General features: G+C 36.7%; 1 protein-coding gene across 1 annotated transcript; it reads left to right on the forward strand.

Moving 5' to 3' along the window:
* The first annotated feature begins 16,530 nt into the window (after positions 1-16,530).
* GCG (glucagon) lies at positions 16,531-25,851 on the forward strand. The gene is made up of 6 exons (XM_032423415.1): positions 16,531-16,613; positions 19,641-19,741; positions 21,264-21,425; positions 23,084-23,221; positions 24,561-24,704; positions 25,377-25,851. The coding sequence occupies exons 2-6, from the start codon at positions 19,650-19,652 to the stop codon at positions 25,381-25,383; spliced, it is 543 nt and encodes a 180-aa protein (XP_032279306.1). The 5' UTR covers positions 16,531-16,613; positions 19,641-19,649; the 3' UTR covers positions 25,384-25,851.
* Positions 25,852-26,127: the final 276 nt, after the last annotated feature.

The following is a 26,127-nucleotide window of genomic DNA, read 5'->3' on the forward strand; positions in this document are numbered from 1 at the left end:
TATATCTGCAAAATTGACAAACAGAATCAAGGAAATTGAATTCTAATTCTTGCGATTTTGGCAAGCTCTTTATCTTCCTGAGATTCCATTACTCCCTCTGTGTGCTGCACTTACTGGGCTAGATTCATGGCTTCACAAGCCCTAAGAATTCCTCTGTGTCCCAGTGGGCAATAAGCCAAGGTAATTCCTAAGCCCTAAATCATCTTCCAAAAACTGAGATCCACAGGTCAGATAATAGGAGTTAATCCCACGTTTTAATTCACTCTTTTCTCCTCTGTATCTCATCATCTTCTGGCATTGTAGTGGTTACGCTGAGGATTTGTTTAATATAGAGTTCTCTCTCACAGGTCTCTTGGGCACTATTTTTAGAGATGGGGTAGAATAACAATCTTAGATCCCCTAGAAACACTGTGGCTGAAGAGTTCTCCCTGACTCAGATGGTGAAAGTGAGACCAGGGATCCACCATGGTACCTTGCTCGATGCTGGTATGAGAGCATTCTCAAACGAATTGTCATCACCATTACCATCCAACATCTTTTTTGATGAGACTGATTTTATATGAATTAAATTGATAGTTGAGAATCTTGTACTGGACAAATGTAATGGATGCCTTGGAGTAGAGTCCCCAGTCTCATGCACCCACTGAGGCCAACAAGGCCATCAGAACGAATGAAGCAAACCAAGGAGGGGGTTAGCAAGGTCTCTGGGAACCTAAGGGTGGGACTCTGGCGAGCTGGTGAGTACATTTGAAGGCATAACAACCACTGGTTCAAACTGTTGCCATGTGGAAATACAGGCCTATTACTTCCCAGCTTGATTCTTGTGAAGAGAAACCAGAAAAAAAGGGTATTTAAATGGAAACTCCCTCTCAATTTTGAACCCTTAACAACTAATTTATGAGTAAAGAAAACTTATCTGTGTGCCAGATTTGGCCTATGGATATCAATTTCTATTTTAAGTCATAATTTAATTGCCTTTTTTTTTTGGATTTCAATTATATACCAAGTACTCCATACACATTATTCCATTTAAATCTCCAAACCCTGTAAATTAGAAATTAAAGTATATGCATTTCTGTTTCGGAGAATGAGGTAAAGTTATGGAACTTACCCAAGGTTCTGTGGATTCAACCACAGTCTCCCTACCACTTCCACACCTCCATGTAATACGGGCAGCGCCATTCCAGAAGGAGGATGTGGAATGCCTTTTCTTTTGTAACATGGCCATCATTAATCAAATGTTCAATATAGAGTATAAATAAACACAACCCTGGTAGTGGGCTCTTACTGGTCATTATTAGAATTTAAGTGCAGTTAATGAAGTAGCCTTTAAGTGCTTGCTTAAGTAAATATTTGCAGGGTGGCTTTGAAAATGGAGTTCTGTGCCTCCCTCTCTAACTTAGTGACTTCTACAGGGTTTGCATCTTGTTTCTGGCCCTCGTAAAGTTTTGTGTGTGTACAGGCAAGCCATCCAATATGTAAATCTAATTCGTGTCTGGACTCAGAATGATGTTAGCTTTCCAATCTTCCCATCACCTCGTCTCCACTCTAGATGACTTTTCTCTAATGTTACCCCTGCTCTGTGTCTTCCCACACCTGTTCTCCTACCAACTCCCACACCATGGCCACGGAGCTACAGAAGGGGGCAGGATGATGGGGAAGCTTCTAAAATATCACACAAGAATGGTCTCCAAGTTGGCATCAGTTGTGTCTTGCCAACAGTACTGAGGCTGCCAAAGCAGAGGCTCCAGAAATAAAGAACAATGAACGTGTAAACCTAAGGCTTTATTCCTCCAGATTAGGTTTTTAGAAAAGCAAAAAGTAAAATTTAAAAGAGTCCATGTAAAATAAGTATTTTGTATCTCTCCCCTGTTTTGAGTTGGTAGCTATCAATGGTATGCTTTAAAAAAAAAAAAATCCTGTGTGCTTCCGGGTTGCCAAAGCACTGTCAGCATATCTGGAGTACTTTTATTATTTACTTTTTCAAGATACAGTATCAGGAGCCATAAAATATTGTTTACATAATCTCTGAAGAAAAAGCCATGCCCAGTGAAACCCGTTATAGGAAACCCTCCTATCAGTTCTTTGATGTAGACTTAGACCCTTTTGCATGGTATTTCCTCTTCATGAATATTAAGAATTTATCCTTAGCAAAGTGTTAAAAATTTGTGGAAAAACTTATAAATAGCTACTCAATATTCACATCACCCATGTGCCATGTTTCCCAGAAAATAAGTCATGGAAACCATGAATGCAATTGTTAAGATGTGTAATTTATTAAAATGTTTAAATTTTTCATCAGAATTTTACTCTTTTTTGAAAAAGAATTTTATATATTATATACATATATATGTTTTATATGTATTCTATACATGTTTACATATACATATGCATATATATGTATATATAAACACAATATATACATATATACATATATGCTCTGAATATAAATACAATATATACATATATAACAATTTGTAGGGTCCAGTATCTAGAATATATAAAGAACTCTTAAAATTCAATAACAATTTAAAAATGGGCAAAGGACTTGAATAGACATTTCTCCAAAAAATACATACAAATGGCCAACAAGCACATGAAAAGATGCTCAATATCCTTAGTCATTAGGGAAATACAAATCAAAACCACAATGAAGTACCACGTCACACCAACAAAGATGACTATTAAAAAAAGAAAGAAAGAAAAGAAAAGAAGCATTGGCAAGGATGCACTTTGGTGGTGGTTCAGTTGCTGTGGAAAACAGCTTAGCAGCTCTTCAAAACGTTAAACGTAGAACAACCGTACAAGCCAGCAATTCCACTCTTAGGTATATACCCAAAAGAACTGAAGTTCTCAAACAAATATATGTACAAACACATTCACAGCAGCACTATTCACAACAGTCAAAGGGGGAAACAGCTCAAATGTCCATCAGTGGGTGAATGTATGAACAAATTGTGGTAGCTATAAACAATAGAATACTATTTAGTTATAAAAGGAATGAAGTAGTGATACATGCTACAAACATGAATGAACCACAAAAACATGCTAAGGGACAGAAGCCAGACGCAATAGGCTATTGTATGATTCTATTTGTATGAAATATCCAGAATGGGTAAATCCACAAAGATAAAATGCAGACTGGTGGTTGCCAGAGGATAGAGGAGGAAATAAGGAGAAACTGCTTAATAATAGAGAGTTTTATTTTGGAGTGATGGCAAAGTTTTGGTGCTAGATGGAGGTGGTTGGTTGCACAACATTGTGAATATGCTAAATGCCACTAAATCATTCACTATAAAAGATCTGATTTTGTTACGTGAATTTCCTCTCGATAATTTTTTTAAAAATTTGTTTGGAAAACTTCATTTGTAATAATTTTCAGTATAAGTAATTTATAATAATTATGGTATCATTTCTAGAATCAGTAGACTCAAGCTTTCGATAGAAGAGGATATTCCAGGAAACTAGGCTCTTGGGTGTTTTATGAATATTTATTTTGGTCCATCCCCATTGCTAATGCAAGGAATATTTTCATTCTCAATTAAAGAAAAATTAAAATTTGTTAAATCTATTTTAACCAGTTGCCATTCGCACCACCACACCTCTGGACACAGAAGAGAGGAAACCCGTAAGATTCACTACCACCCTCAGTCATTACAAACCCATACCTTACACCTCATGAGCAATCAAAATATTTAATAATCTTTTTTTTTAAGATTTTATTTATTTGACAGAGAGAGACACAGCAAGAGAGGGAACACAAGCAGGGGGAGTGGGAGAGGGAGAAGCAGGCTCCCTGCGGAGCAGGGAGCCTGATGCAGGGCTCGATTCCAGGACCCTGGGATCATGACCTGAGCCGAAGGCAGACGCTTAACGACTGAGCCACCCAGGTACCCCGAGCAATCAAAACATTTAGACCTCTCAAATAATAGAAATTCCCTTGTCTGACTTTTAAATTCTGTTCTTCCAACTTCTTGCTCAACTGCTCTAGGCACAGCGGCTCTTCCAAAGCAACATTTTCAAATACCTAATCTCAGGATGCCACCTTCTTGGTCCCTCCCTTCCTGCCTCCTCATGAGTTTTCAGGAAAACAGTAAGAATGGGCTTTTCTCCTTACCAAGACCTGTCCCACTCTTATGTCTTGCTCTGAATCCCATGCTCTTTTCATACTCCCAGCTTCATCAGAAAGTGAAATCTGCAGCACTTTGAAAGGGTGAAATTCTATTGTGTGACATATCCTAAACTATGGATCTGATTCTTAAAAAAGTGGAATGTCCAGTTTTTTTGGAAATCAGTTTGGAAGGCCCTCAAAATATTAAACATGGAGTTATCATATAACCTAGGAATTTTATTTCTACAATTCTTCTTTAGAATTCTTCTAGAATTCTGCTTCACCTAAGAGAATTAAAAACATAGTCCAGACAAAAACTGCATACTTGAATGTTTACAGCAGCATTATTCATAATAGCTAAAAGTGGAAACAACTCAAATGTCCATCAATTGACAAATAGTTAAACAAAATGTAGTATAGAGATTTAATGGAATATTATTCAGTCGTATAAAGGAATGAAATACTGACACACGCTACAACACTGATTAATCTTTTTTTTATTATTATTATTTTTTTTTGAGAGAGAGAGACAGTGTGAGTGAGCACAGAGGCAGAGGGAGAGGAAGAAGCAGACTCCCCATGGAGAAGGGAGTCCGATGTGGGGCTTGATCCCAGGACACTGAGATCATGACCCAAGCTGAAGGCAGACGCTTCACTGACTGAGCCACCCAGGTGCCCGAATGTTGATTAATCTTGAAGTACAGTAAAAGAAGTCACATGCAAAAGGCCACATTTTGAGTGACTCCATTTATATGAAATGTACAGAGTATGCAAATATATAAATAGAAAATAGATTAGTGGTCATTAAGATTTGGGAAAGGGACAATGGGAGCAACTGCTAATGGGCACAGGGTTTCTTTTGGGGGTGATGAAAAAGTTCTGGAAGTAAACAGTGATGATAGTTATACAACACTGTGAATGCACTAAAAACTACTGACTCATACACTTTAAAAGCTAAACTCTAAAATACCTGGAATTGCCAATTGTTTAATCTTTAGACGTCGTGCTATTTTAGCCAACCTGGTAGCTGTGAATGGTTTCAGACAGCAGTCCAGGCAGATTCTGCTGAGGTTACAAGATTTTGCCTGGACTCCCACCACTTCTTTTCAGTCTTTCTCTAGAAAGGCAGTGTGGTCTGGAGTCAGATCCAGATGTGGCTTTAAGCAACTTGATTGCTTATTCTAAGCCCCCATCTCATTATTTGTAAAACAGAGTCAAACAAATTTAACTTACTGTGTCTTGTAAAGATTAGACAATAATATATTCGGAGAGCTTTGCCCATAGTCGGCATTTGGTACATGGCAACTATTTCTGTTATATTAAGGGACTTGCCCCACATTTCTCAAGTCTAAAATACTGACTTTAAACAATAGAAATATTTTCTATTTCATTCATATTATTGTCATTTTCTAAATTGATTGCCTACAATTAAGACGCTATATGAATTCCAAGTGAAAAATGAAAAAAAAAAAGTTATCTCCTAATAAGGCGGTTGGTGCTACATGGTAAACCACTGGAAGGAATGGCTGCGACACTTTCACGTGTTCAGTCAAATGTAGCCCTGAAATTAATTTATATTTGATTGTTTTCATAAACATCAACTGTCCTAAATGATACATTTATATAGGACAAGTGCCCAGAAAAAACATTAGATTTTTTTTTTTAAAGATTTTATTTATTTATTCATGAGAGACACGGAGAGAGAGAGAGAGAGGCAGAGGCAGAGGGAGAAGCAGGCTCCCTGCTCAGCAGGGAGCCCGATGCAGGACTTGATCCCAGGACCCTGGGATCATGACCTGAGCCGAAAGCAGACGCTTAACCATCTGAGCTACCCAGGCACCCAAAACATTAAATGTTTTTAATGTGCTTACGAAATCAAACCAAATTTTGAGATAGCATTGAATCCCCTTTTTTGCTATGCCTTGTGCCTAGTGTTGAGAGGAAAGATGCCCAAAAAAGGTGTAAGAGCCAGGGTCTTTCACTTCCAGAGTTTAGCAGATCAGTGTTTAGGGAGAAGGATACTAGTGATCGTGGACCAGATCTATGACATGGGGAGAATTCATCTTTCTGCAGCATTAGAAAGCATCCACTATCAATACTCTGGTAGGCTCTATGAAGACAAAAAGATTTTCATTAAAGTAAAAGTAAAAAACCAGTCTTTACTTCCTCTGATAATGTGCCAACAAAGAAATGATTTCTTTTTCACCAAGAAAGAGTCAGGATTAGAACACAGTACTGAAGACTTCTGGGTCATAGAACTGTTTCTAGGCACAGAAACAAATTATTTTTGGTAATTTCTTATAAAAAGAAATTGTAAATATTAATTCTTTGTGATTGAAGAATAAAATAGCTAAACAACAAATTATAATAAAGTAAATAAAACTTCATTTTAAAATAGGATAATAGCCTACAGGGCTTTGTAAATTATCCTCCACTCTGATTTTATTATTTTCGTATCACCAAAAAACAGGGCATATCTTTACAATACATCAGATAAAATGTGAATTGGCAGCACTGAGCAAGTTTCAGGCAGGGGGCAAGTCTGCTTATAAGGCATAATGGATAGAAAAAAGTGTTTATAACTCCATTTTGCATTCTATGCATTTTTTTAGGATACAGATTTCAAATTTTAATTTTCTAATGGCTGAACTTACTTTCTTTTACAGAAGCCTTTGAAAAATTGCAATGTTTTAATTGGTTCACATTAAAGACTCTTAGAAGCTTGAAGAAAAAAGTCTTTCCAGATGAGCAAGAGGTTGGATAAATGTAATGACATATGGTTTGTTTTTTATAGCTACAATATGCGAAAAATAGAAGCATAACACATGTATTCAATGATATATATGTATTTATACATATAAATATATATTCTGCTTATAAATTATGAGATAAGATTATTTTGTACAAATGTGATTTTGTTTTCTTTCTCTTTCTTGTTCCCTTTATGAATAAAAATAACAACTGAAACTTAGAACAATTTTAAACATCTCATTATACCAGGGATCCAGCAAAAGATAAAATCAATGTATGCAAAGCCATGTATGCACAGTCCCCTGCTCAGACTTGTGAGCGGGGGCTCTCTACAGGGTCCCCGAGCCTCAGGGCAGGAAGACTGTCCGATGATCTTACTACTGAATATTCCCTGACCCAGCAGGCTTCCTCTGAATCCTTCCAGATGGATGGGTCACAAACTGTTTCTTCAATGTTCCTCAGTAAGGATACTTCTCACATCCTCTGGCAAACTCAGAACATCCCTGGAAGTTCTTCCTTTACGGCCCCTGGATGCCCGAGCCCATCAAGTCACTCATAAACAGGTAAAGACATTTGATTATCACATTCCATGTACTCAATGTTTACATTTTCAAAGGCTATGGTCAAATGACTATACATTTTTTTTTCCAAAGCTAAAAAAAAACCTCAATTAATGTGAACTTTTCTCTCATGTAGTATACTTTATTTATTTATCTATCTATCTATTTATTTATTTATTTTTGAAGGCTCACACCTATTTTCAGAAGACCCTTGTTGTGGAAAAGATTGTTCTCATCTAGGAAGAGCGTGGCATATGCTGAGAAGCAAAAAGGAACCTCAAACTCAAGGCAATTTTATCCGTCACTCCTGAGTCTTATATAACACAGCAGAGGCATACATACCCTCAGGACAGGCCTGGGAGAAGATAGAGGAGGAGGGAGCTGTAATCATCATTTCCTTACCTGTGAATGGTGGCTCCCTTGCCCTGCCTTCCCTGCAGGTGTTTGTTATCCAGGTCCTGTCCTGTGCTACCATTTCACCTCCAGGTTTTGTTGCTACCATCTGTCTCCAAACCACATTTATTTTACCTAGCTCATACTTAGGAACTAAGGGGTCAAACTCTTTTTTTTTTTCTTAAGGTTAAATTGGTATTTCACATTATATAAGTTTCAAGCGTACAACAGTGTAATTCAGTATTTGTATACACTACACAGTGATCACAAGTCTAGTTACCATCCATTACCTTACAACTGAGCCCCTTCACTCCTCCGCCTGCCCCAACCCAATCCCCTCCCCCTCTGAAAATCACCAATATAATCTCTATATTTGTGAATTTGTTTTTATTTTCTTTGTTCATTTGTTTTGTTTTTCAGATTTCACATATAAGTGAAATCATATGGTATTTGCTCTCTCCACCTGACTTGTTTCACTTAGTATAATACCCTGAAAGTCCATCCATGTTGTGGCATATGGCAAGATTTTCTTCTTTTTTTATAGCTGAGTAGTATTCCATTGTGTGTGTGTGTGTGTGTGTGTGTGTGTGTGTGTGTGTGTATTCCACTGTGTGTGGAATCCATTCATTTATCAATGGACACTTAGGTTGTTTCCATATCTTGGTTATTGTAACTAATAGTCAGCATAGGGGTGCATGTATGTTTTCAAATTAGTGTTTTCATACTCTTTGAATAAATACTCAGAAGTGGAATAACTGTATCATATGGTGGTTCTATTTTTAATTTCTTGAGGAATCTCCGTACTGTTTTCCATAGTGGCTGCACTAATTTACATTCCCAGCAACAGTGTACAAGGGTTCCCTTCTCCCACATTCTCTCCAAAACTTGTTGTTTCTTGCCTTTTTGATAATAGCCAGTCTGATAGATGTGAGGTGATATCTCTTTATAGTTTTGATTTCCTTTTCCCTGATGATTAGTGATGTTAAACATGTTTCCATGTACCTATTGAACATCTGTATGTCTTCTTTGGAAAAATGTCTATTCAGATCCCCTGCCCATTTTTTAAATCGAGTTGTTCTTTCGTTGAGTTGTGTGAGTTGTTTGTATATTTTGAATATTAACATATGATTTGCAAATATCTTCTCCCATTTAGTAGTTGCCTTTTTGTTTTGTTGATGGTTTCCTTCAGCGTGCAGAAGCTTTTTAGTTGGATGTAGTCCCATGCAGTCTTATTTGTTTATTTTTGCTTTTGTTGCCCTTGCCTTTGGAGTCAGATCCAAAAAAACTTGTTGCCAAGATATTGGGGCTTACCACTTGTGTTTTCTTCTAGGATTTTCATGGTTTCAGGTCTTACATTCAAGTTTTAAGTTCATTTTGAGTTAATTTTCATGTATGGTGTAAGATAGTGGTCCTGTTTTATTCTTTGCATTTGGCTGTTGAGTTTTCCAACACCATTTCTTGAAGAGACTGTATTTTCATTATTTGTATATTTTTGCCTCCTTTGTCATAGATTAATTGACCGTATATGCGTGATTTTATTTCTGGACTCTATTCTGTTTCATTGATCTATGTTATCATTTTTTATGCCAATACCATACTGTTTGATTACTATAGTCTTGTAGTATAGTTTGAAATTAGGGAGCATGATATCACCAGCTTTGTTCTTTCTCAAGATTTCTTTGGCTATTCAGAATCATTTACAGTTCCATACAAATTTTAAAATTATTTCTTCTAGGTCTATGAAAAATGCCATTGGAATTTTGATAGGGATTTCATTGAACCTGTAGATTGCTTTGGATACTATGAACATTTTAATAATGTTAATTCTACCAGTCCATGAGCATAGAATATCTTTCCATTTATTTGTATCTTCATTTTTGTTTTAGTATCTTACATCTTCTCCTCTTTCATTTCTGATTTTATTTTTTTGAGCCCTCTTTTTTTTTTCCCCTTGGTGAATCTAGTTAAAGTTTTGTCAATTCTGCTTATCTTTTCAAAGGCCAGCTCTTAGTTTTATTGATCTTTTTTATTGTCTTTTTAGTCTCTATTTCATTTATTTCTTCTCTAATCTGTATTATTTCCTTCCTTCTGCTAACTTTGTGCCTTGTTTATTCTTTTTTCTCTAATTCTTTGAGGTGTAGAGCTAGACTGTTTATTTGAGATTTTTATTGTTTGTTGAAGTAGGCTTATATTTAAACTTCCCTCTTAAAACTGTTTTTGCTGTATTCCACAGATTTTGGACTGTTGTATTTCCATTTTTATTTGTCTCCAGGTATTTTTTAATTTCTCCTTCGATTTCTTTGTTGAACCATTGGTTGTTCAGTACCATGTTGTTTAATCTCCACATATTTGTGATTTTTCCAGTTTTCTTCCTTTAATTGATTTTTAGTTTTATACCATTGTGGTCTGAAAAGATGTTTGATATAATTTCAATATTGTTAAGTTTATTGAGACTTGTTTTCTGACCTAATATATTATCTATTCTGCAAAAAAATAAAAGAGTTTATCATCACTAAAATGACCTTACAAGAAATGGTAAGGGGACTTCTTTAAGCTGAAAAGAAAAAGCACAAACTAGTAACTACATATAAAGGTAAAGATCTCACTGGTAAATGCAAATATTTAATAAAGTTAGTGGATTAACCACTTATAAATCTAATATGAAAGTTAAAAGAAAATAGTAAAATTATAATAATTAGTTAAGAAACAAAATAAAAATCTATACATACATACAAACCAAAAATCTATAGTAGATACACAAATGACAATGAGAAAGCAATCCAAACATAACACTAAAGAAAATCACCAAACCACAAGGGAAGAAAACAAGACAAGAAGAAAGGAACAGAGAGGAACTACAAAAACAGCCAGAAAACAATCAACAAAATGATAATAAATACATTCCTGTCAGTAATTGTAAATGGACTAAATTTTCCAATTAAAAGGCTGAGTGGACAAAACAAACAAACAAGACCCATCTATGTGTTACCTACAAAAGACTCACATCAGATCTAACAACACACACAGACTGAAACTGAAGGGATGAAAAAAGGTATTCCATGCAAAAGGAAGCAAAAAGAAAGCTGGTGTAGCTATATTTGTATTAGACAAAAGAGATTTTAAAGTAAAGACTATGATTAAAGACAAAGAAGGGCATTACATAATGATAAAGGGGTCAATCCAACAAGAGGATATACATTTGTAAATATTTATTCACCCAATATAGGAGTACCTAAATCTATAAAGCAAATATTAACAAGCCTTAAAGGTGAAAGGGACAGCAATGCAATAATAGTAGGGGACTTTAATACCCCACTTATATCAATGGATAGATCATCCAGACAGAGAAGCAATAAGGAAACATTGGCCTTAAAAGACATATTAGACCAGATGGACTTAATATATATATATACAGAACATTCCATCCAAAAGCAGCAGAATATATATTCTTTTCTAGTGTACATGGAACATTTCTTTTTAGCACTTTGAATATATCATGCTACTCCCTCTGGCCTACAAAATTTTGCTGAAATATCAGCTGATCATCTTACGGGGGTTCCCTCATATATAGCAAGTTGTTTTTTTCTTACTGCTTTTAATATTCAGTCTCTCTCTTTAACTTTGACAGTTTCATTATAACGTTTCTTGGTGTGGCTCTCTTTGGGTTCATCTTCTTTAGAACTCTCTGTGCTTTCTGGAGCTGGATGTCTGTTTCCTTCCCCAGTTTAGGGAAATTTTCAGCTATTATTTCTTCAAATAATTTTTCTATCCCTCTCTCTCTTCTTCTTCTTCTGGGACCACTATAATGTGGATATTATTTCACGTGATGTTGTCCTACAGGGTAAAGGGTCAAACTCTTTAACTTTCAAAGTAACTGATTAATTGGTGCTAATGCCCCACCCCACAACTTACTTTATTGCAGTTTTCATTTAACTTATTGTTTTGGAAAGTTTCATACTTATACAGTATAAGCAGAATCACATAATAAACCCTGTTTACTCATCAGCCAACTCAACAATTATAAATATCCAGCCATGCTAGTATGATTTATACTTCCACCAACAGCTCTTTTTATTTTTTTAAATATTTTCTTTTATTTATTTACTTACTTGCTTGCCTATTTATTTATTTATTTATTTATTTATTTTATTTTAGCAGGAGGGGCAGACAGAGGGGGAGAGAGAATCTCAGGCACCCTCCACACTGAGCAAGGAGCCCGATGCAGGGCTCAATCCTAGGACCCTGAGATCATGACCTGAGCTGAAACCAAGAGTTGGACACTTAACCGACTACACCACCCAGGCACCCCCTCTTTTTAAATTATATAATTTTTTTCTTTTAGCTAAAATTTATATAAATCAAATTTATATGAATCTGATTTTTTAACCTTAGTTTTGCCTGTTCTTTAACTTCTAAAAATGGATTCATACTGTATCCAGTGTTTTTGTGTCCAGCTTCTTTCACTCAGCACAATACCTGTGAAATTCATCCACATTGCTGCCAGTACCAGTTTTTCATTCTTTTTTTGTTATCGTGGTTTAGTAGTATTCCACTGTATAAATTCCATACCGCAACTTGTCTAATATTTTACTTTCTGTTGTTTCCAGTTTTAGTGATAGCTCGAAAGCTGCTGTGAACATTTTTGTATGAGTCCTTTTGTAGATAAATGTTTTCATTTCTCTTGGGTAAAATTACTAGGTCAAAGGGTAGTTGTTCATTTAGCTTTAAAGTTTAACCTCTTCCCAAAGTGGTTGTGCTGTCACTTCTTTTTATATCATATTTTTTTTGTTATTTTGAATAGATAATTAAATCAAGTGGACAAAAAACCCCAAAGTATAACAAGTATATATTGAGAAGTATTCTTGGCACCCTGTTTCTCTCTACCTCACTGTTCCATACTGCCTCTTGCAAGTAAGTGCTTTCATTAGTTTCTTGTGCATTCTTCCAATTATTTTAAATGTAGTGATGATTAAATAAACATATATTTGTCCCATTCTCTCTCCTAACACAAAAGTGGCCTACTATATATATCCATAATCACCTCCCGATTTTCACCTAACAACATATCTTAGAGTCTTTCTATATTGGTGAATAAAAAGCTTCTTCGTTGTTTTTTCTAAACCCTGCTCTATTGATGGTTCCTTGGATTAGCTCCAACTTGTTACTATTATACATAATGCTGCAATGAAGAGCCTTGTACCTCCATCATTACATATATATGTAGTAATAAAATTGGGACAAACTTTCAGAATGGTGTTTTAGCCTTATGAGGCCAAGGATTATAGGTATTTGTAATTTTGCAATATTGTCAAATTGTGCCCCCGAACATGCTGTAACATGTTGTACTCCCAACAGCAATGCAAGAGAGATCCCCTTGTCCATAGTCTTACTACCAGAGTGTAGTGATCTTTGCCATTCTCAAACATTTCAACCCAACTATTCTGAACAGCTGAGGAAAATAAACATGCAAATATCTTATACTCCATGATTTTGTCAGGTGAAGTCCTAAGAAGAACCCATTACATAATTTGTGGGGCCAAATGCAAAACAAAAATGCAGAGCCCTTGTTCAAAAGTTATTAAGAATTTCTGGGGCACGTTGGGACGCCCGGGTGGCTCAGTTGGTTAAGCGACTGCCTTCGGCTCAGGTCATGATCCTGGAGTACCGGGATCGAGTCCCGCATCAGGCTCCCTGCTCGGCAGGGAGTCTGCTTCTCCCTCTGACCCTCCTCCCTCTCATGCTCTCTGTCTCTCATTCTCTCTCTCTCAAATAAATAAATAAAATCTTTAAAAAAAAAAAATTAAAAAAAAAAAAGAATTTCTGGGGCGCCTGGGTGGCTTAGTCGTTAAGCGTCTGCCTTCGGCTCAGGTCATGATCCCAGGGTCCTGGGATCGAGCCCCGCATCGGGCTCCCTCCTCGGCGGGAAGCCTGCTTCTCCCTCTCCCACTCGCCTGCTTGTGTTCCCTCTCTCGCTGTCTCTCTCTGTCAAATAAATAAAATCTTTAAGAAAAAAAAAGTTATTAAGAATTTCAAGATGATCAGAGTAGAGTATTAAGCCAAGCACAGGTCCCTTCTAAACATGTGGCCTCATGTAACAGCATAGGTCTTAAGCCCGTAAAAGTTATCCCTGGTCCTAAGCATCATAAAGAAAGCAAGAAATCTTTGAATAAACACCTTATTTTACCTTAAAACTTGATGCACATTTTTGTACTACTCCATAGAATAATTATGTTTTATATTACTTATATCAAGTCAAATTCATCTTTCAAGAAGGTGTATCATAGCTATTATGTGGCAGTGCTCCCTGGCAGCCACCAGATACCTCCCATAGTCTGATGGGAGAACTCTAGATGACATATCCCAGAATTTCCCTTCTTCCAAACAAACTATTTAACACTAGTCATTTAAATACAAGGACCCCACTTTCTCTGCCTCATATCTGAATGACCAAATAACTACAATGATGGGAATTGAAGGCCAAGTGGAGGCTGGTGTTGGGACAGTCTTTGGAAGAAGATCCACAAGTCCACAATTGCACTGATGTTTGCCTCAATTTCTGATAATACGATGTCCATTCAGGAGCCTGCTTTGCCCCTGCTATGTAGGAGAACGGTGCTCTGTACAATGAGGTTTGGAATGCTTCTGCGTTTCCAGAATGCTTATTATTAATGGTGTTGCGGACTGCCAAGAATCAGTGTTGGTGGGCTGGAGATGAAGCTAGAGGAAATTTCTCAAAGAACTTGGAATAGTCCCTTCTGAAATAACAGAAAGCAAGTGCAGTGGAGGGAAACAAGTTTTGTAGTAAGATATTGGGGGAGAGCCAAGCCAGGTGCTGTGTTAAGGGCTTTATATACATCGTCCACAGAGCCCCCCTCTTAGCACTGCTCCACAAGCAGATAACATCTGAAAAGAAGACAGACACAGAGGGGTGAAGAGACATCTATTCAAATAGGCAAAGAGAAAAAACAGAACTGAATGTCAAACAATTAATACAAATATAGCCAGTATACTCATGAGGATTGAGGGAAGAGGGAAGAACAATTCGATAGTAAACTTATCCACACTTTCAAGCCATTACTGTATTTAAAAGTGTTAATCCATACTGTCCTGAGGAAGGCCACCTTTCTCTGCTCTTTCTCCCCCCCTGCTGGCAGTGCTAAGAAGAAATCCTCAGGTGAAAATACCAGCAAGCACTGGGGAGAAGATGAAGAAAACGAGGTATAGATTTTATGCAACCATACTTCTCAGACTTTAATATGCATATGAATTGCCTGGAGATCTTGGTAAAATGCAGATTCTTATTGGGTAGGTCTGGGCTTGGGCCCGAGAAGTCTGCATTCCTAGCAAGCTCCCAGGTGATGTCGGTTTTTGGACCACACTTTGAATCACCATCAGTAACCACCAGCACAAACCCTCTTCCTGGGGTCTCCCAATTTCACATAGAACTGATCTCCATGGCCTTTAACTGGCTCTACATCCAACAGTGGGTCCAATCCACAATTGAAGAGTTTAAGTTCACTAGGAATGTTTCTCCGGTTGCTTCCATGATTTACTTCCGTACAAGTCATCAGCTTTGTCATGCAGTTGATGGTATTCAAATACTGGAATCTAGCTAGGAGATATTGCAATGATTTTGTCATATGGAATCACAGTTTCATCTTACAAGAGTCATGTAACCAATCCCCTCATTTTGCAGGTGAAAAAGCTGAGGCACAAGGAGAGTGTGTGACTTGACCATGGTCACCCAGTTTGTTGATAGCAGCCAGACCAAAATCTAATTACACTGACACTGTTCTCATGCTGTCTGTCCAGGTCATTTCGCATTTTTCTCTTTCTCTAAGATGGCCAAACACATCTGCTAAATCCTATAGATCATTAAAGTCCTAAGTGACGGATCACAAAACTCAGGAAATGTGACAGTATGCATCTCATGTCAAGAGTTTTCCTCAAATTCGTTCTTTTGTGAATTAGTGTCTGGGTCTCTTATCAACACAGTTAGTCTTTATATATCCATTAGAAGAAAAAAGAAATACTAGTCCCTGTCTTATTATCATCACCTATCTTGAATGTTTAATCCTCATTTTACTTTATCCTTTCTGCCTGAATCCAATTTACTACAACAGGATACATTAGGTCTTAATTGATATTTTTTAAAATTCCCCTCCAAAATAATACAAATTAATTCCATAGGGTGGGGATGAGAAGATTCTTATTAAGTGTGTGTTCAGTGAATGGTTTATTATTTGGGTAGGTGACAGAATTAACTAATTATTGCATTCAGATAAAGTCATCATAACTAGACAGCAAAAGGAAGGATTTGTAAGACCCTCAAATGAGGCCTTGCTCAAAGTGGGGTTAGCCATGAACTATGTAATTTCAAGGGTTTTTTTTGTCTTCGGCATCAGAATTCACTTTAGAGTACTTAAGTGATTTTCATGCCTGACTGAGAGTGAAGGGTGAATTTCCAAACTGCCCTTTCCATTCCCAATAACAACAAAAAAAAGCAGGAGAGTAAATAAAAAGTTTCCTGGTCTCAGAGGCCCCACCCAATATAAGCATAGAATGCGGATGAGCAAAGTGAGTGGGCGAGTGAAATCGTTTGTAACAAAAACTCATTATTTACAGATGAGAAATTTATATTGTCAGCATAATATCTGTGAGTCTGAACAACGCTGAGAGTATATAAATGCAGTGTGCTCTGCTGTAGAGTACAGAGCTCAGGACAAAGCACATCCAGAGGTCCGAAAAGAGGGCTCACTCTCTCTCCACCTGCTCTGTTCCAGTCACGGTGTCAGAAGGTAAGATTACTAGTGAGGGATTGCAAGACTGTAAATCCTGTTTGGGGTACAGTTAGGTATTTTTAAGGAAGCAAAGTATGATGAATGAAGTCCTGTTCTTTCATCTTATACCTTATTGCTAATAATTCAAGGGGCAGAATGGAAATGAAAAAGTGATAAAAAATGCATTTACATATATTTATTTCAACAGAGTGATGCTGAAAAGTGAATTGGATAAATAATTCAATGCAAAGATATAAAATAGAAAGAAAAACAAAGATTCGAATCAATGCCCTTGTTACAAGATTTAACTGTTATGAGAACTGAATTTTTAAGTGGTAACATTTTGAAAAATAAATATTTTCCTTGCGTTTGATAAATGTGTATATTACTTTGAACAGAAGGCGCCTTTTAAATTCAGCAGAAATGTGTCCATTAGAGAAGCTATAACAGCAATTGCTCCTTACCAATGAAAACTTACGGTTTTCTAAAAGAGCAGAATCAACATCATCTTTCAAATATTCAAATTTCTGATAAGTCTATCAAAAAAAAATCGAAGTCCATGAAATCAGCTCTTTGTAAACGAGACATAGCATATCTGGTGCAGAGAAAAATATAGTCAATTATTGGGAAGCCTTTGGATGGAACGGAGTAAAACCACAGATTAATAACTCCTTACTATGTATTAAAGACCAATAATAATAAATAATATATCTAAAATGTACACATTCTGAAATGAAATTTTAGTAAATCTCTTTAGAAAAAAACCAGATGTTCTAAAGTACCTATTTAAGTTCTTAAGGACAAAGAACAATTTTATAAAGATCCTCAATGGAAAAATGATAAAGTGGTGTGTTTCTGCCCCACATAGGAAGGACCTATGAGAGGAAATGAGCCAACCAGTTTGAAAAGTACTTTTTGGCCTACAACACCAATATATTTGGGGATATAATAAAATGTCACCTTGCCGAGGTCTAAGGTTTATCTTCCTAAAGGACTTCCTACACAAAGAATACTATTGTTATGGTATTTTCCTTTAAATTTGCGTAGAAATGTGTGGTTCTTAAAAAACTGCAGATTCTCTCCTTAGACTACCGAAAGGGGGCGGTGATTAAAATTCTTCTCTTACTGAGTAGGAGCTTGACCTAAAATAACATAAATATTTGCTTTCTCAGTAGTGGATTTCAAACAATTAATCTTATTCTTAAAATTTTCACAATTCCATAGGCTTCCACTAAATGAATAAAAGAAATTTTTAAAAAATCAGTTCCTTTTGCAGTAGCACTCATTTTATTGCCTGTAGAGGACTTCAAATATCCACTTCCATACAGTTGCTTCTCTTTCAGTTAGTTCCCACAGTGGCAGAATCCCACCTGTTCTAAATCTGCCTCCGTAGAACATACTAGAAAATACTGTCAAATCTTTAGGAACTTGGCATAGAAGGAATTATTTAGGACTAAACTGACCTTTTAAAAGTAAGGTAACCCTAAAAAGAAATGCTTGCTTTAATTTTTTTAAATTCCCCAAAGCCTGAATTTACAGTTGAGAATTATCATCAGAAGACGCTGTCTGCAAATATGACAAAGTTTCCAAAGTTTGCCGACTAGATAAGCTGAAGCAGAGCAAAATGTCAAATTAGTAACTTAATACTGATGAATGAAGAAGGGCGAATATGTAATTCCTACTGTGCTGCTTTGTCTAATTGACCACTTAATCCACAAAGACACTATTTCAAAGAAAGAAAAAAAAATACCACTGCAGGTACTACGGTCTCCACGTTTTAGTGCCAAAGACAGATAGTAAATATGGCGAGGATGTTAAAGAAAAGATTAATAGTTTAAAATGATAATGTTTGTAAAATCCTATTTCAAACCAAATGCCATGTGCTAAAAATATTCATTCAAATTATTTATGGATAAGCATAATCAAACTTGGATTGAACTCCCCACTTCTCAAAGTAAACACGGTTGGTCTTGAAAGTAGCAGAGAGAAGTCCATGACAAACACCGGGTGCAAAGTTTCCACGCAGTGAACAGAGGAGCTTGCCCTGTGGGGCATGTGGCCGCCCCGCACTCATATTGATCCCCACCCCATCCACGCTTCATCATCATGTCCTTGGCATCCAGTGGCTTCACAGGGCATCTGCTTGAGCTATGAAGACAAGCAATCAGGTGTATCATACAACCAGGCCTAGGGTGTCAGTAGCAGTGAATGACATGTCCTGGACTAAGTCCAATTATAAAACAACCTGGGGACTTCCAAGACTTCAGAAGCGAGCGTTAATTTTCTTTATGACAGTGATCTCTTAGTTTCTTGGTTGTGATTGTTCAAGTTGCCAGAAGCATTAGTTCTTGTTGCAAATTGCTTGTCTTTAAAATGATTTTTCCCTTTAATTTAGAACAGGTCAAAGCACCCTAAAATACCTCAAATCTGTTGGTCGCTTTATAATTACAAAGTCTAGACCAAGTTACACTATTTAAAATATAAATGAATAATACATCTGAACCGACAGCTGGTATGCCAAGTTGTAGCCTGAGGCTGCTTTAAGATGGTTGAAATGCAGTATAATGTAAATGCTTGGAAGAGGAGGACTATTAATTGAAAGCCAGACTGATAGTGAAGGGGGTGGCATTATGGAAGGTGCCATTCAGGCAACCATATGTAGCATACCATCTACAGGAGATATTTTAAATGTTTATCATGGACATTTTTAATTTCAAGTCTGGAAATGAGCCTTCCAATCATTAACACAAGTGTCCTACACTAATAAAAAAGCTTAGCTGGTGGTACATATCTTTTTTTTTTTTTTTTTAATTGGGGGAACATATCTTTTGTATCCTTTTTGTCACCAAACAAAATCTGGGGAAAGATATACTCTACTATTTGAAATTAAGCTGGAAAAATTGTCAGAGTAAAATCGATGACTAGCTTATTCTATTTGTAATATTTACTTAGTCAAAATCGAACTAATTTAATCTGACAGGTTTAATATGGTTGCTGGCCTCCCCCCTGACCCCAACCCCAGACCCTGACTCTGTGTTCCCACAGGCAGCAAAAATGAAAAGCATTTACTTTGTGGCCGGATTGTTTGTAATGCTGGTACAAGGTAGCTGGCAACGTTCCCTTCAAGACACAGAGGAGAAATCCAGGTATGCAATCCCTAGGCTTGAACTAACATAACATTAATGTTAGAATAGAGTCTGTAAAAACTATGATCGTGACTAGGTCTCAGTAAAATACTCTGTACGTTTTTCCAAATGTTTAAGGTATCATTGTGATAAAGTCTTTATTGCAGTATAGATCAGAGTATGTGCTATCTCATAACCAAAGGGGTGGGCAATGTTGAAAATCCGTTACACAGGAAATGACGGCTCTTTAAATCTTCAGCTGATCCTATTTATCCATTCATTACACATTGTAGAGTAGATTATTTTAATTATTCATACCAATTTTGTGTCTCTTTTACTCCTTTTAAAAAATAATGGTTAGTTGCTAATTGGGAAAGTCATATGTGTTCATGATAGAAAATATTTTAAAACATGCAAAATTTTTTCAAGTACTCAAGCTTCACTATTCAGAGAAAACTATTCATCATTCTAAAATTTGGTGTATTACTTTCCTGTATTTTATGTGCACTGTATATAAATATATCCCAGATACTATGTTTTTTCTCTTTCATTATATTGTTAGTTCTTTCTTACATCATTAAAAATATCTGTTAAATGTATGACCCTTTAATGGCTGCATACTATTTCATCTCATAAATGTATAATATTTACTTAGCTATTCCTCTTTTATTGAACACTTAAGAATTCTTCAAGTTTTCCCACAAAGAATGCTGCAAATAACATTTTCCCCCTACGTCTCTTACCATTTTCTAAGGATAGATTTCTAGTAGTAGAATTACTATGTCAAAGGTTTTGAATGAGTCTAAATTTTTTATATTATCTTGCCAACTTGCTTTCCAGAAAAGTCACACACATACACACTCCCATCAGCAGTATAGAAATACTTCTCTCACACTATCCTCCCCAGTATTTAATCTTTGCTAATTTGACAGGTAAAAATAGTATCTCATTTCTATTTCTGAATATTAATCACATTGAATATTTCCCCATATTTGCCATGCCAACCAACTGTTGATTATTGGCATGCATATGATCCACTATACAGTTTCAAATTACCAAGTACACTTATTCTTGTCTTTGAGTGTTTGTCTTTCTTCCACCATTAGCTACCATATAACCAGGTAACTGAGCTTCTTCTTTATATTAATATATGCATAAACACAATTAGGGACATAAATCTGCTGCTGCCCAACAAATGAGGTGGAGAGTTTTACTCTTTTAAAATATTGATCTCTTCTGTCATTATTAGCATAATCATGAGTAGATGCATTAAGTGAAAAAAAAAATTTCTTTAGTCCCATTTCAGAAAAAAAGAAGCCAGTTGAAAAATCTACTACTAGAATTCAGAATCAGAGTGTATTCAATTCCAATAAAACTGTGGAATTCCCATGGCAAGCTAAAGGTGTCTCTGAACTACCCACTGAAATACTCAAGGCACCTGCCTTCCAGCTTCATAAAGTGCTGTATTTTGTAGAGAAGATGCTGTTCAAGTGATTCTACTCTTGAGAAGAGATTTACTTGCACCAATTACTGTTCTTCACAGATCATTCCCAGCTCCTCAGACAGACCCGCTCAATGATCCGGATCAGATGAATGAAGACAAGCGCCATTCTCAGGGCACATTCACCAGTGACTACAGCAAGTATCTGGACTCCAGGCGTGCTCAGGATTTCGTGCAGTGGTTGATGAGCACCAAGAGGAACAAGTAAGGGTCTGAACCTGGTCCAAAAGTTGCACACAAATGTACTACATAAATATGTCTTAAATTTCTCCTTTTTTTTTTTTTTATCATGCTCATCAAATCATGCCCATAAACTCTTCCAACTTTGATGATTTTCAAGGTTGGTGATGCTATCCTTGGTATTATTCCTCTGAATGTCCCCCCACCCCTCCAATCCTCTTACCCACCCTCCAATGGGACATGGACTTTAAATGATATTCCCAACTGGGTCTTGGCCCATTTCCCTTTAAAATCGGAAGCTGACTTCTGTGGACCTGCAAGGTTAGGAATCTAATTTCTGACCAAAAGATAGAGCAAATTCAACATTCCCTTGTAGGGTTCAAACTCACGACTGTGATCACATTCAAAGTATCCTCTAGCCAAGTTAATCCATGGTAAGGACTGGAAACAGATGCAGTCTTTTTCTTGTAGAATACAATCCAAGATACACATTTAAAATCACAGCCTAGCTGCACAGCATAAAGAGAGAAGAAGGCAAATAAGAACACAAGCCTATCGTAAGGCATACATTTTAATGTTGGATTTTCTTTGACAGTGTTGGGTTTTTTGCTACATCTAGGCTACTGGAAGAAATCATCCACAAGGGTTTCACAGAGATGGTGGAATTTCACAATTTCTTTGGAGGGTGGCCCACAAAGGGAAGGGAGTTATGCATACAAAGTAGCTAAAGGAATCTAAAAATCAGGAAAAGGGCATAGATTTGTCTGGATAGAATAGAGAAGGGAGAGAGGAGGTGAGAGCAAGAGAGTGAACAGAGCCAGCAGGAGAAACAGGAGCGACAGAGTGGTTGACCTAAAGTTCTTAAAGTGGAAGTTACAGCTGCAGGAAAGATGGCGGTCACGGCCAGAGCAGACACTGGGAGAAGTCCCTGCCAAGGACTACAGATAAGACCATTGGTAAAATGTGGGAAATCACAAGTTTGAGAAAATGAAAACAACTGTCCTCATTTCTAGAAAGGGAATGCCACAAGTGATAAACTAACGGGAAACAATTTTTTTCTCAGGCGGTTTTCTGTTGGGTGTTTAAGATCAACCTTCTGGGGCAATATATGTAGGGGAAACTGAGGGCAGCTGGTCACCCCCTACACAAAGCTCTCTGCACACGCTTGAAGGTGAAATGGAGTCCTCTTCTCAGCTTTCTTCATGGCGGCCCATCACCCATTTCCTTTAATCCATTATCATGTGGTCCTTTTGACAATATTTTGAAATAGTCCTCTGCTTTCCCCTGAATCATTTCCATTAACTCTGACCCCGTATGGACTAATAACAAACAGCTGCCTCGCTTGCAAGTAGCACAGCACAGTGCAGAGCCCACATATATCGAGACCGAAGTAAATGCAGCTTTAATAATCAATGGCACAGACAAGCAGGGGAGGCGAAAATTGGTGTGCTGGGTAGAGTGGAGGGGCTCTAGGCCGCCTCAATTGTTATTAGCCCTGTCCCATCAACCTTGGATCCAGGTAATTCATGTAGCTTCAGAATGATCCCCTGGCCACCCTCATCTCCCGGATCTCCCTAAGCCCCTTCTACATAGGATCCCGAACCCAAAGCTGCACTGCTTAAAGGTGAGAACCATATTGCTAAAGAGACAGATCTTCAACTTAACTTTCACATTTCTTTCAGGAATAACATTGCCAAACGTCATGATGAATTTGAGAGACATGCTGAAGGGACCTTTACCAGTGATGTAAGTTCTTATTTGGAAGGCCAAGCTGCCAAGGAATTCATTGCTTGGCTGGTGAAAGGCCGGGGAAGGCGAGAGTAAGTCTGTACATTCTTATTTAACATTTTTTTTTTTTTTTTTTGCATGATGCTGAAAACTTAGACTACAGTTATCTATATATGGATCTGGATTACAGAAGCAATTAGTATAGTCTCACAAAGTGAGGAAATAACTTGAATTGGTGGGAGACAGTCTACAAAAGTCGTCTTGTTTTATTTTTGATAGCAAATATTAATAATATTTATAATTAATAATCATCCTCTAGTATAGTTGTGTTATAATTAGGGTATTCATTTGTCAACCCAGGACACTGTTGATAACAAAGAGAATGCTTTTGATAACTGTACCAGGACGACAAGCTTAAACTGGAACTGTCTTGGGAAAACTGGAGATAAGGAAAAAGAAGACATAGCAGTGAAAACTGAAAGTCTGACTGTAAATATTTACCTGTAGGATCACATATACGTGTGTGTCAGGATTCAGGTAAAAACGTGATGAAGACAAAAGGGAACAAAACTTAAGATGTGTAATGAAATGCCACTCAAGGTACGGGTAGGTGGAAACACCCAACGATTTAACAATATGCCCATTTTTTAATAGGGCTGTCATATAGACAACCACTAAATCGTCAAAGTTGAAAATGAAGCTAAAGCCTTTTGGGACTTTCTTGGAACTTACCACAACCAAACAGATTCCTGAACCATCTCATTTTCTCCTGATCATTTTGATTGACACTTGAAATATGAGAGGCAGGGAATTCATGTTCGACTCTGGTTTGTTTTGTTTTAGTGAGATTTAAAACAAGCTAACTGAGACTTAAAGAGATCTTAAGACAAAAGGAAACTAGTATTGTCGCTGACTTTTAAAACATGAATGATCAAACTGATAAAACTAATGGTAAAATAGTCGCTTATACTTGAGGATATTTTATAGTGTTTTAACATAATGCCAAAAATTCTGCTATACTAAACCATTCAAAAAGAAAATGTTACATAGACTAAGTTTTAATCCCTTCATACTGCACTTTGCAGGGCTCTTCAAATAATCACTAGTTTTACGAGACATAATACATTTTTCTGAATTATAGACAAACTAAGTCTCAGTAATAACATCTGTGCTGCCATTCGAAGTAGCCTGGAATTATGAAAAGGGTATGAAGCTACACAGGTTTGGTTTCAGATCTCAGCTCTGCTCTTTCCGACCTAAATCGTTCCCTTTCCCACATGCAGGTTTCTGTGAGGCTTTTTCCTAGTAGGACCCTGGAAAATAGAAACTCTTTTCTCGGTGATCCTCACGCGAGTTACCAGGGATAGGCAATCAATAAGGACTTACCCTAAAACATTTAACCAAGTACTCATTTGACCCCTTTTTCCTCAGTTTCCCGGAAGAAGTCGCCATTGTTGAAGAATTACGCCGCCGACACGCCGACGGCTCTTTTTCTGATGAGATGAACACAGTTCTTGATGATCTTGCCACCCGCGACTTTATCAACTGGCTGCTTCAGACCAAAATTACCGAGAGGTGACTGTACTTTGGTTAATTCTGAAAACCATCAAAACTTCCATAAATAGTATCAGACAGGCCACGGGTTGTTCCCTATGTGGGGGAGAGGGTCTTTATTTAGTCTCTTGGTATATAATCAAAATTAGGAGTCGTTTAAGAAAACATTACTATATTCATTTTTGACCATTACAGTCTTCTCCATTCACCCATTTATTCCAAAAACATTTCCTGTGTGTCAACAAGGGGCAAGGAATCAGGAACACAGATATGAATAAAACATGGAGATGTTAAGTCATTCGCATATCAATGTCACATTAAAAATTGCTATCTATATATGTTGACATTGTAGCACAAAGTAAAATACCAGCATGCACGGTATTAGATACTGAATGTAATAAGCATCGTAGTAAAAATCTAAACACCAAAACTTAACCACTTATCTTGATAAGCTATAAATGCTTTTGATAATTATTCATAAACTTTATATTTTTGATAGGGGGACTTTAGGATAAGTCATCTCTGAATGCAAATGTTTGAAGAGTTCAAAAGACTAAGGGATTTGTAAGATGAAAAGATGGATAAACAAGTTTTATCAAAGTGTATCACTGAAATATTTCCTGGATAAATTAACTATATCATCTCAGTATTAGAGCTATGCTAAATCACTGCCATTTTTTTTTTAATTTCTAGGAAGTAAGTATGTCACTCTTCAACATCATCTTCACATCACCTGCCAGCCACGTGGGATATTTGAAATTTTAAGTTCTGTAAATTTAAGAGGTGTATTCTGAAACCATATTGCTTTGCATGCCAATAAATAAATTTTCTTTTAATGTTGTGTAGCCAAAGATTGTACATGGAATAAACCATTGTCAAAATATTGCTAAAATACCAACTTTAAAATATGAAAATGCAGAATTCTCTCATTTTCTTATTTTGGATGAAGTACCCTAACCTGCTTACATCAACAATGAAATTATTTTTCTGTGGTATAATTTGTACATATAAATTATTTCAATCACAATATATCTGCATTGTAATGGTAGGATAAGGGAGGACTAGCCACAGTGGTAAAACTGGAAAGACATTCCTCTTAAAACGTTTGTCATAAAAGTGCTCCGCTTTCAATATATCAAAGGTGGATAAATAAAATTTTCAAGCTTCTTTACCATTGTCTGTTTTCTCTCCTTCTTCGTGACCCCACTCCTTCCAAACACCCCTTCTTCCTAAGCTCATAGCCCATGAGCCAAATCTAGTGCTCAGACATGGCTTCATGATTTGAATGGCTGCACAGTGCTTTAACATTTTGGGCCAACATTGAAAAATTGATGTATTTTATATAAATATATTGACTTCTGGCTTATCTTTAAAAAAAAATAGATCATCAGGCAATATTAAAGCTACAAGACAACTCTCTTCTGGAGCTAAGTACCAGCTCCCT

The sequence above is a fragment of the Phoca vitulina genome, unplaced genomic scaffold, assembly GCF_004348235.1.
Source record: "Phoca vitulina isolate PV1807 unplaced genomic scaffold, GSC_HSeal_1.0 scaffold1, whole genome shotgun sequence".
NCBI classification, from domain to species: Eukaryota; Metazoa; Chordata; class Mammalia; order Carnivora; family Phocidae; genus Phoca; species Phoca vitulina.